Genomic DNA, 13066 nt, shown 5'->3' with positions numbered 1-13066 from the left:
AGTGTAGTTTATGGAAGAGATATGATGCAGAACTCTAATCAGGAGGCCATGTGCAAAGAAAAGGCCTTGGACCTTCTCAACAGATTGGCAAACAAGCATATAGTTGTTTTAGGTTAAAAATTGCTTAACGTATTATGGTATACTTTTTCATAACTCTCTGGTTTAACTGACTTTCCTTTGAAACAGTTTTATTTAGATATAATTTATATACTACCATGTTCATCTTTATGAGGTACACAATTTAATGTTTAATTGACTTTTTCAATGTACTGCTTGGTTATGGATACAGATTGCATCTATGAGAGAGCTTCTCCTATACAAACAAAATGCTAAAAGAAGCAGTTAATTCTGCTTAGCGAGGGGATGGGGATTCAAGATGATGTTTGAGCTTGAAGGGTCTTGAACAAGTAACAGCTAAAAAGAGCATATAAAGAGAAGAGTGTTCTAAGCAGAAGGGATAGCTTATGCGAAGGATGAAATCATACGGTGTTCCAAGGAACAGCCTTTAGTTTGAGTGGCTTGGGAATAGGGAAGTTGTTTTCTCAAATCTAATTATGCATCTGAATCATCTGTAGAGATTAAAACAAAACAAAAAGCAAAGCAAAACAGGCCGAGACTTGACTCCCGGAGTGAGACTTGACTCCCTGAGTTTCTGATTCAAATGTATATCTGGAGGTGGTGGAGGGGGAAGCTCCCTGGATTTATTTATTTTTTAAGTTCTACTTGTAGTTCTGAGGTGTAGCCAGGATTGAGAGCCACTGCAGTGGGGGGAATGGGGATGAGGTAAGAGAGTGCTAGGAGATGAGGCCACAGCCCAGTACCAGATGGTGAAAGGAAATGGTATATAAATACAATATAACAGCAAACTTTCTCTTCCCTGACAGCTTCCCTATTCTGAAATATTTCTTTTTTAACTTTTTTACTGTTACCGTTGCACGACAGAAAATGAATTCCCACCATTGTCTATAAAAAGAGATAAATGTTTTCACCTAGCTTTGTTAACTAAAGACCTCTATTTTGCTTACAGTAATATTTAACATAAAGCAAGCTCAGGGCAGAGCGGATCAGGTGCACCACATAGCACTCAGTGCTCTTAATAAATGTCCAGCAAAAATGATGAAAGTACAATTTTTGACAGAAACATCTGCCAGATACTGAACAGTGGGTTCCTATTCTGGGTTGGTGACGCCATAGAATAGCAGCGCCTGCCCACTTCAGGTGCTCTTCTAAACTCCCAGATGGCTGAGATTCTTTCTCTCAGGGACAGGTTCTTCAGCACTTATCGTCTGAGCGACTGTCAGAAGAAAGGGATCCCTTCCTTCCGTCATAACCAGTTCCACAGGAAGCATCCTTTCTCCTACTCTTTGAAGGTTGGAGATATTTCCCCTTGGCCAGAGCGTCTGCCTTCCATATACGTAGGAGCTGTTCAATATTTTTAAATAAATGAATGTTATGCTCTTTCAGGGCAGAGAAAGGATGCTAATTTACATCTTTATCACAACTCTAAGAGTCAGTGCCTTCTAATTTTCTACTCCTGGCGCGTATTTTTCAAAGGGCACCTAGGACCTCAGTTTATCCACACACGTGCAGGAGCCGTAAAGTTTAGTCAGCAAGTTAGGCAGGATCAGCAAAAAGGCAAAGGAGGGGTTCAGTCAACTCGTTTCTGGAAACAACTAAAGCAAAACCGTTAAAAAAATAAAAAGTCTACCTCAGGAGGCACGTTACTTGAACTTGGATGGGACAGAGTGCCGAGTGCTAACGCAAGGAGGTTCTCAGGCCTGGACTCTGGGGTGGAAACCTAGTGTCCCGACCGCGCTGCCAGGCCGGCGACTCGTTGTGGCCCGACTGGGAGCGCGGACGCCGGGAAAGGGCTTCATCGACCCCGGGCAGCAGGAGGAGGTCATCGACCCGAGGCCGCTAGGCCGCGCGCCCAGTCAGGAGGCCCGCCCCGCTCCCTCGCGCCCCGCCCAGCCACCGGCCCGCGGACCCGCCTGGCTCCGGTCACTCGGTCAGTGCGCTGCTCCGGTTCCCGTTCCTCCTCCTGACGCCGGGCGGCGGGTGCGGGCTGGCGCCCTCCTGACCCGGAACTGCTGACGGTTCCACGCGGTCTGGCGCGTCCGACCCGAGGGTCGCTCCCCGGGTCGCTCCCGCCTCCCCGGCACCCAGCCCCCCGGCCCGGCCTCCGCGGCTGTCAGGGGGCTGCCGGGCGGGGGCTCCGTCAGTCCGCGGTCAGGCGGGTGAGGCGGGACGGGCGCCGCCCGCTCAGCGCCCGGGCACAAGCTCGCGGCCTCCCGGTCTCGTTCGGGCGGAGGACTGGAGGCGGCAGACGCCTCAGAGCTCGCCGCCCACCGAGTGTGCAGCGCAAGGCGACGCGAGACGGGCGAGGACGGAGAGGCCTTGGGTGTGCGTCTGGCCGTCGGAAAATCTCGAAGGGGCGGGAGGAGTCCAGCAGGTGAGGATCTGCGCCCCACGGGGCCGAGAGCGGACCGGGCGGGTGGCAGAGGCGTCGTGGGGCTTTTCACGGTCCAGAGCGAGGGGGTTAGGAGTGGCGGCAGGAGAAAACCATCCGGGGCAAAGGGGGTCACCGAAGGGGTCACCAAAGAGAGACCGGCAGTCTGGGGTGGGGGAGGGCAGGGGCTGGGGTGAGAAGATCTGTGCGCGAGGAGTGAAGAGGGGAGCAGGTGGGACGCACACCTGATCCAAACTGCGGTTGCTTGTGACATAATTGCCATACCTGAGTCCGGCGTGAATCCTGGAGTCTGCTTTTATCTCCTTAAAAACGCATTTAAAAAAAATTGAAGTATAGCTGATTTACAATATTAGTTTCAGGTGTACAACATAGTGAGTCAATATTTTTATAGATTTTATGCCGTTTAAAGTTATTATCAAATATTGGCTATATTCTCTGTGCTGTACAACATATCCTTGTAGCTTATTTATTTTATACATAGTAGTTTGTACCTCTTAATCTCCGACCCCTATCTTGCCCCTCCCTCCTTCCCTCTCCCCGCTGGTAACCACTAGTTTGTCCTCTGTATCTGTGAGTCTGCTTCTGAAAAACAACAATAACAAAATGCAATTTTTCTCAAGGAAAAAAAAAGCAAGAATTTAATAATTTTTAGGTGCAGCTCCTTTTAACCTATTGAACTCGAGACCCAGGTATTTCATATGAAGGGATGTAAATTAGCAAACCAGTCATATCCGGATTAATGATATATCAATAAGTTGACACCCTGTAATTAAAATACAGGACTTTGTCTAAGTCAACAAGTAATTTCCTGCTTAAAATTTGCTACCTGCACCATTGTAAAGCAATTATACTCCAATAAAGATATTTTTTAAAAAATTACTACCTGAAAACAAAACAAAACAAAAACTGTTGTTCTGCTGGAAAGATGTAAAGTACTTTCACAAAATGAATTAAGAGATGGCTTTGCTTTTCATTGTCCTGGTTCTGACAAATAGTGCACTAGCTTTTCTGGGAGGAGTCTAGATTCACTATTTTGGTTACATTTTTAAGTCAATGCAATTCTTTTTACCCATCCACAAGTTTCTGTTGTAACTATAAGGAGATTGATATAACTTTGTATTCTTACTTATGCTAATGTTTCTTTACAGGTGATTTTGGGGGGCACAAAAACCTTCTTTGAAGAACTTTGTACAGTGTTGAAGGATGGCAGAAGCAGTGTTGATAGATCTCTTTGGTTTGAAATTAAACTCTCAGAAAACCTGTCATCAGACATTACTAAAGACATTGAATGCTGTCCGAAACCACCATGGTGCCAAAGCCAAGTTCCTTTGCATAATGTGTTGCAGTAACATCAGCTGTGACCATGATAATTGTGAATTAGAAACAAGCAATGGATTATCTGCTTTACTGAGAGAATTTGAGACTGTTAGCAATCCCAGCATGGCTGCCTCATTGTATACCATTAAACAAAAAATTGATGAAAAAAATTTGAGCAGCATTAAGGTAATTGTGCCTGTGCACCGGAAGACATTAATGATGGCTTTTATTGGTCAACTCTTCACTGATGTTTACAATTTTGAGTTTGAAGATTTACAGATGACTTTGAGGGGAGGTCTTTTGAAACAGCCTACTGAAATAAACATAATCACAGCTCAAGAACTAGAAGCAATCCAGAATGAAATAGAAACATATTTGAGAAGTTTGCCAACACTGAAAGGAGAATTAACCATTATCACATCTCCTTTGATCCCAGGTACGTTAAACACTATCTGTTGTTTTTACTGGATGTGAAAAACCAGTCTTTCTTTACAGGTTGTTCACCTCTTTTTGCTTCTTTCTTTTGTAGACTGTTGTGAATTTATGTGTTCATTAGCATCAGTTACAACACGGGAGTGTCATGCATGGCCTTGTAGTGTCAGGGGTGTCAAGGGATAGCCACCCTAAGTAAATAATTTCTCTTTATGCAAATTCAGCTTTAAGACAAATCCCCCAGCCTTCCTTTTAAATGAGATTTATGACCGTAAGCATTTCCCACTTAGAAATTCTGAAACCTTAACTCATTGGTGCTTTCACAGAAGAATGAAGTTTACTGTGAGCTATATGCTATTGGGATAACAAAGACAAATGGAACAGAAGATACCCTTTGAAGAGCAATAATCTCACAGAGAAGGTAAAACAAACTCAAAGCATTATGTCATAAGAATAGGTGGAGGTATAAAGAGCTGTAGAAATTAGAAGGCAGATAAACTAATGCAGGTTGAGGTGGTTAGGGAAAGTCTTAATGAGAGACTGGGTTTGTAATGCTTATAGTCTTTTGTATGTCATGTTTTTAATCTTCATTATTTATCTTCAACAGATATTTTCATACATGGATTTACTACAAGAACAGGTGGGATATCTTACATACCAACTCTTAGCTCATTCAATCTCTTCAGTAGTTCCAAACGGAGAGATCCCAAGGCTGTTGTTCAAGAAAATCTGCGTAGGCTGGGGAATGCAGCAGGATTTAATGTGAAGAAATTTTACCGAATAAAGGTACAATTTTGTTTCCTATTTTGGAAGATGTAAAGTATATTCTTATTTATTTATTTATTGCTGTGTTGGGTCTTCCTTGCTGCATGCGGGCTTTCTCTAGTTGTGACAAGCAAGGGCTACTCTTCCTTGCGGTGCGTGGGCTTCTCATTGTGGTGGCTTCTCTTGTGGAGCACATGCTGTAGGCGTGTAGGCTTCTATAGTTGTGGTGTGCAGGCTCAGTAGTTGTGGCTTGCAGGCTGTAGAACGCAGGCTCAGTAGTTGTGGCGCATGGGCTTAGTTGCTCCGTGGCATGTAGGATCTTCCCGGACCAGGGATCAAACCCGTGTCTTCTGCATTGGCAGGTGGATTCCTAACCACGGCGCCACCGGGGAAGTACCTAAAGTATATTCTTGACTCTGCTAATGACTACGTGGGCTTTAACTTTTGCATCTAGTGTTTTATCTAAGATTTAGGATAATGTTTGTGATTATTTTTCTTAGAGCTGTATACCATAACCTAAAGATCAATTCTATGACAATATATATATATTTCACCTGGAGCTCCTCACATCTAAAAGTATAGTGAATTCTCAGAGTATAGTACCACTGCCCTTTTTGATTTAGAAGGAAGGTTCCTGCTTGGTGGGAGAGAAAAGCCATTATTAATCAATAGTAGGAGGAACTCGGGTACAACTGATGAGATAATTGTTTCTTACAGAATTCTAGCGTTACTTGACTCCAGGAAAAGTAAAAATATCATTGATTTGGAAATTTAATTTCTTTCAGTAAATTAGTACTTTGTGGAAAGTACTGCAATTAGAGATTTACCCATCTCTAGGGGGAGGTATTCATGATGGATGGACTATTTTGAATTTTTTAAAATGTTTGTTAAATGTAAAAGTCTGCTTTCCTTTGAGGAAAATATGCAGAGATTATCATATCATAGAGTTAAATAAGTAAGTTTGTTATTTTATCATATATGGACCTGATATATTTAATGAATGCTTGTAACCTTAAACTGGTTATATTATTTTGTACAAGATGCATACTTTTAGAAAAGCTTATGGTATGAGAAACTCTATCTTCAAAACATTTTTTTCTCACATCTTTGGTATTAGACTGATCATGCCAATGATGTCTGGATTATGGGAAGGAAGGAGCCTGAATCTTACGATGGAATCACCACAAATCAAAGAGGAGTCACAATAGCGGCTCTTGGTGCTGACTGTATACCGATAGTTTTTGCCGATCCTGTCAGAAAAGCATGTGGGGTTGCTCACTCTGGTAAGTGTAGTTAATTTAACATCTAGGATTTTACCAATTTTTTTGGTACAGGAAAAGTTATAATTTCTTTCTGATGGACATTACAAATAGTTAATTACTACCCATGGTGATAAGTGTAAAGATAGGGAAGAGCTAGCAGACTCTTAGGACAGGAGCAGATAAAAGGAGTCCCTAAGTCAAATTATATGAATCAGAGTATAATTCCCAAAGAAAGCAGTACTTAGGCTGATTCCTGGGGGATTTATAGGATTTGGCTAGGTGCCAGTGTTTCTCAGCAGGGGTGCTATTAACATTTGGGGCAAGATAGTCTTACACTGACTGCAGACCAAGTTTACTTGGCTTTTTGAAATTCTTCATGCCAGTAGCACTCAGAGTTGTAAGAACCAAAAAAATAAAGCCTCCATGCTTTTCAGAACACTCCCAGGGAGTTGTACTGCCTCTAGTTGAGAACCCTTGAAGTCCAGGTAATAGGGAATAGGAAGTTGAGACATGTCGGGTCGCAGAAGGTGTTTATGAAAATGCAGCAGCATGTGTAAAGGTGTGGAGGTAAGAAAAAGCAAGATATGTTTGGAAAACCGCATTTAGTTTAGTATGCTGTAGTCTAGTGGCTTTAACTATTCTCTAAAGATAAGAACAAAGAATTTTTAGGTTCTGTGTTGTGTTAATGGAATTTTGTTTTCTGGTGATTTTTAAAAAAAATACTGTTTAGACTAACCAGTGGTTATGAGTTTATGTAAAATGAAGAATGATCTTTTAGATTTTCTTCTGCTTGTAAATCAACGATTACTTTGCATTTTAGACTATAGATAAATAAGAAAGTGGTGCATTTTTCTTTTTATCGAGCTAAAGTAATGAATGACTAGAAGTCAGTGACATTGTCAAAAGTTACTTAAAATTTAAGTTTTAGTTCCTGGATATAAAATGGGAATATTATTTGCTACTTCCTGGGTTTTGAAACATTAAATTCAAAAATATCAAAGATAAACAGTCTTGAAAAGGAATGAAGTTCGATGTCTCACACGTCTCGATTTCAAAACTTGTTATAAAGCTACAGTAATCAAAACAGTATGTATGGTGCTGGTATAAAGACAGACGTATAGAGCAGTGGAATAGAATAGACATCCCAGAAATAAACCCTTGCATATATGGTCAAATGATTTTTCACAAGGTACCTAGACTATACAATGGGGAAAGGACAGTTTCTTTAACAAATGGTACTGGGAAAACTGGATAGTCATATGCAAAAAAATAATGTTAGACCCTTATCTTACGTCATATATAAAACTTAACTCAAAATGGATCAAAGATCTAAATGTAAGAGCTAAAACTCTAAAACTCATAGAAGAAAGTGTAATTGTAAATCCTTGTGATCTTGGATTAAGCAATGACTTCTTAGATATGATGCCAAAAGCACAAGCAACAGAAGTAAAAATAGATAAATTGGATTTTGTCAAAAGTAAAAACTTCTGTGCATCAAAGGACACAGTAAACAAAGTGAAAATTCAACCCAACCAATTGAGAGTAAATATTTGCAATTCATATATCTACTAAGGAGTTAATATTCAGAATATATAAAGAACACCTACAGTTCAACAACAACAGAAACCAACTTGATTGAAAAATGGGTTAAGGACTTCAATAGAACATTGAAAAATGGGTAAAGGACTTCAATAGAACATTCTCCAAAGATGATATGCAAATGTCCAACAAGCATGTGAAAAGATGCCCAACATCGCTAATAATTTGGGAAAAGCAAATCAAAACCACAGGATATCACCTCACACCCATTAGGATGACTAATATTATTTTAAAAAGTGTTGGTGAAGAAAAATGGAAACCATAATGCACTATTGGTGGGAGTATAAAATGGTGCAGCTCCTATAGAAAACAGTATGATGGTTCCTCAAAAATTTTTAAATAGAATTATCATATTACCCAGCAATTCCACTTCTGAATATATATCCAAAAGAATTGAAAGCAGGATGTTGGCAGGATATTTGCACACCTATCTTCATAGCAGAATTATTCACAATAGCTAAGAGGTGAAAGTAACCCAAGTGTCCATCCACGATTGAATGGATAAGCAAAATTCATACAATGGAATACTATCCAGCCTTAAAAAGGAAGGAAATCCTGACCCATGCTACAACATTGAATGAATCTTGAGGATATTACGCTAAGTGAAATAAGCCAGTCACAAAAAGACAAATACTATATGATTCCACTTATAGGAGGTACCTAGCGTAGTCAAATTCATAGGAACAGAAAGAAGACAGGTGGTTGCCAGAGACTGGGGAAGGTGGAAAGGCCAAGTTCTTGTTTAATGGGCTTAGAGTTTTAGTTTGCAAAATGAGAAAGTTCTGGAGATTGGTTGCACAACAATGTGAATAGACTTAACGTTACTGAAGAGTACACTTGTAAACAGTTAAAATGGTATGTGTTTTTTCCCATGATTTTTAAAAGTGTGCATAAAAAGTGAAGGAGAGAGAGAAGACTAAGAAGATATAATTCCAGTGGAAACTGAAAGTATAGAACATTTTAAAAAGGAAGTGGAAGGGACCTCCCATTAAATGTCTCTTCTGTGTCAGGTGCTTTGTATAATATACCTCATTTAAAAACCAGTATTTTAATTAATTAGTTGATTATTTGGCTTAATTAATTAATTTTGTGATTCATTTACTATTTCTGGACTTTGAAAATACACAAACTGACTGTTCATTTTTAACTTAGATATAAATTATGATGAAATTTTCTTATGTTTTAACTTTGCTTATCTCTTTTTCTTCTTATTTACTAGGTTGGAGAGGTACTTTGTTAGGTGTTGCTATGGCTACAGTGAATGCTATGATAGCAGAATACAGCTGTAGTTTGGAAGACATTACTGTTGTACTGGGGCCTTCAGTAGGACCTTGCTGTTTTACTCTTCCAAGGGAATCAGCAAAGGCATTTCATAATCTTGATCCCGGATGTGTACGGCTCTTTGGCTCACCAAATCCCTATGTTGACATCCGTAAAGCCACGAGGTATGCTTGATTGCAGTCCAGAGCTGCATGTTTGATTATTGCTTATTGCTTCTAAAATGAAGATAATTTTAGAAAACAATTAGTAACTCCAAGAAAAATTCAGGTGGCAGGTATTTAAGTAGCTGACATATACACTTACACAAAAACTAATTTTAAATAGGAAATCTTTTCTCATTTAAGTTTGAATAACAGCAGTCTTTTGATCTGGTATCTCTTATTGATTTAAAAGTGAAGGAAGAAACAGCTGGCATTTAATTTTAAGAGATCTACTTAAACGTCATATAGAAAAGTTGGCACTTTTTATAGAAAAGAATGGCACTTCACAGACATTCCTCAGCTAAATTCTCCTAAATATAATGAACTATCAGGAAACTGATATTTTAAAATTATTCTTATTCTCTAATTAACTGGAGGAATATATTTTTCAGCAAAAATACTAGATAATATAAACACATAGATACTTTCAAGTTTTTTATGGTCCCTTGCATTTTTGAATTTATGAAATTTTGCTATTAATAGATAATAAAAATTATTTGTCATTTCTACAAAGGAAAATTGATGTCTGATTTGAATCGTGTTTCTTTTCCAGTCAGCAAAACCTTACCCAGATTCTGCCTCATTTAGTACATAAGTAGAAAGGATTGAAATTGATTCTTAAATGTGACCTGTGAAATAAGTGCACTAATTTATAGTCATATTTCATACCATGAAGTGTTTAAGGAGAAGCAAGTTTTCTGTGAAAAATCTGGTTAATAGAAGGAAAGGAGGCGGGAGAGCCAGATGACTACAAAGCACGCTCTGTCTGAATCAATTGAATCTTGTCTTCAAGATTCTTCTTAAATAAGTACTTGATTTTGCTTATAAAAGTTTCTTCTTAAATAAGTACTTGATTTTGCTTATAGAATCCTATACCCAGATCATGTCTGCAGGACAATATGGAGGTTATACAGTTCACATATGAACTTAGGTGATTAATGGTGGTGGAATCTACCATTTCCTGACTTGTCCTTGTTCTGTAACTGAATAACAATTTGCATTGTTCCAAGCAGATCTTTCCCAGAATTCTTTTACACCAATATCCATACTTTTCCCATATTGCTTTGGCTGTTGGTAAAGTAAACTTTCTGTCTTTTGAAAAATCTTCATCCTAAGGATTCTTCTAGAACAGGGAGGAATTCTACCACAGAATATTCAGGACCAGAACCAAGATCTCAACCTCTGTACCTCCTGTCATCCTGACAAGTTTTTCTCCCATGTCCGAGATGGCCTTAACTTTGGTACACAGATTGGCTTCATATCAATTAGAGAATGAGGTATAGTAGCTTCTCTCGCCCTGCTCCCCCTCCCTTCTCCTCCCTCTTTCCACCTTTCCCTCCCCTCATTTTAAAAAATAATTAATTATATTTAATTATTTATTTATTTATTCCTATAGGAAGAATTAATTCTCTACTTTTTAGTAAAGCGATAGTAGTAGGACAGTTAATTTTCTGTGACATACTCTAATATAAAGAGCAGCTACTTCTTTTCCTAGTTAATGAAGAATATATTATAAGTATATATAAAAGTATAAAAATAAAATATTTTTTTCATTAAAAAATCATGTTATATATGCCATTTAACTCTCCTACGTACTTGACATCTGTGTATTTTCTTTTTTTGATATCTGTATATATTTTTTTGACATCCGTATATTTTCTATCATAACATCTTTATATCTTTCTTTTTTAACTTCTTTTGATTTTTGAGAAGAAATCTTTACATAAAAATTCGAAATTCTATAATAATAATACATACACAGACCAGCCTGGTTTTACAACCAAATTTCCAGCTGATTATCTATAGTAGGAGTTGGTCAGTTTTCTTTAAAGGGCTAGATAGTACATATTTTAGGCTTTGTGCAACATGTAGTCTCTGCTCAGCTATTCAACTCTGCTTTTGTAGAGCAAAAGCAGACAGGAGCAGAAATGAATGAGTATGTCCAGCTTCAGTAAAACTTTATTTACAAAATAAAGATTTGGTCCACAGGGTATAGTTTGCTGACACTTGAGCCACAATCATAGAGCAAGATTTAGCGTAATTTCATTAAATTAGTATTTCTTAGAGATGGATTTCTTTTTTTAGTTATACAAAAAATATTTTGCAACAGTGAATTGGCACTGACCCTTTAGCATATACCTGATTTTCTTTAAGGTTACTTTAAAATGAATTAATATTGTTTTTAGGCTTTACATTGTCTTTAACTCTTTAATATACAAAAGGCTTTGATAAATTTAGTGATTCTTACATTGATATTTTAATAGCACTACTAATGGCCTCCTCATATTTGATTTCTATGTATTTTTACAGATACTTGACTGGATTTTTGCATAACTCTTTCCTGCTTCCTTCCAAACCAACTGAAAGAGAGAAATTTAGCAGTTTGATATACTTAAAACCAAAAGGATTATAATGAATAATTCATCTTTCAGATATATTTTCATTATTATCCAAAGCCAAATGATTTCATTGATTCTAACAATAACTGACACAAAATTAATATGATGTATTGGGTTGGCCAAAAGGTTTGCTCAGTTAATGAATACGTTGTTCAATAACGTTCTTGGTGAAAATGAAAAATGTGTCTTTTATTTTTACTTAAACCCAAATGAACTTTTTGGCCAACCCAATAGTTTATATGTTACACAGATAAGGATTATTCTTAAAGTTTGTACTCTGTATTTGTTATGTAAATCAGGAATAGGTCTATTCAGTTTAGTATTTATTGGGTAGCCTCTATTTGTCAAGTGTTGTGTGAATCATAGGTGAAATCAAGATGAGTAATACTTTTTCCCTTTGAGTCTAATGCAGTGGAAGAGATAAACACTTCTAACACTTTAATTTTAATAGCCAAAGAGTACAGGAGAAGGGAGGATTAATTCTATGTGAAAGGCAGAATAGAGAAGGTATTACAGAGAAAATGACTTACCACATGCGCCCGAAAGATGATGTACAGGCTTTTGACAAATAAAGAACAACCACAACAGGTAAAGGGAATACCATAAACTAGGGCATGAAGCTGTACGTGTATAACATGTTCTGGAAAGAGAAAGGTGTGGTCAGGAGTTACTGGAAAAACAGGTTAGAAACAGATTAGTTCAGGTCTTGAATGCTGTGTCAGAGAGTTTGGAGTTTATCTTCCAGGCAAAGAGTAAGCATAGAAAGTAGGAGAGTGTTTTTACGTCCTTGGCATTGCATTTAACAGGATGGATTTAATTTGTGAGAGACTAAAGCAGAGAGATTAGTTAAGAGGCAGTCATGATACTTTTAAAAAGAAATAATGAAACCTGAATGCAGTGGAAATTAAAACAGAGGCAAGAGTAGATGAATTAGCAAGACATTTCAGAGATGGAATCTGCAGATCCTGTTCCTAGATCATGGAGGTAAGAGATGAGGAAGAGTGGAGAAGTCCCTGATGCCTCCACAGTCTCTGCTTGGCTGACTACCTAGAGTGGCAGCAAAGATGGGGAGGAGGTTTGGGGCAAGGGGGAGGGATAGTGAGATTGACACACAGACTGAAGTACATCCAGATGGAAATTATGTGGTCAATAATTAGAAATAGAGACCAGGAACCTGGGAGGGAGTCGCGAAAAAGACAGCAATTTGGGAGTTGGCTATGCAGAGGCAATGCCCGAGTCTGCTGGAATAGGCTGGATCATCTCTGTAGAAACATAGAGTGAGAAGAAGGGAGGTCCAAGGATGAAACCTCATGCAACACTTGCATTTGGAGAGCCAGAAGC

At 38.5% G+C, this 13066-nt stretch overlaps 1 protein-coding gene across 1 annotated transcript; it reads left to right on the top strand.

Moving 5' to 3' along the window:
- The first annotated feature begins 3669 nt into the window (after positions 1–3669).
- On the top strand, positions 3670–11821 carry LACC1 (laccase domain containing 1). The gene is made up of 6 exons (XM_007466466.1): positions 3670–4223; positions 4827–5005; positions 6102–6267; positions 9065–9290; positions 10443–10603; positions 11637–11821. The coding sequence occupies exons 1-5, from the start codon at positions 3674–3676 to the stop codon at positions 10600–10602; spliced, it is 1281 nt and encodes a 426-aa protein (XP_007466528.1). The 5' UTR covers positions 3670–3673; the 3' UTR covers position 10603; positions 11637–11821.
- Positions 11822–13066: the final 1245 nt, after the last annotated feature.

The sequence above is a fragment of the Lipotes vexillifer genome, unplaced genomic scaffold (genome assembly GCF_000442215.2).
Source record: "Lipotes vexillifer unplaced genomic scaffold, Lipotes_vexillifer_v1.1 scaffold384, whole genome shotgun sequence".
Lineage (NCBI taxonomy): Eukaryota > Metazoa > Chordata > Mammalia > Artiodactyla > Lipotidae > Lipotes > Lipotes vexillifer.
Note: the sequence above shows the minus strand (reverse complement) of the source record. Positions and strands in the feature narration are given on the sequence as shown.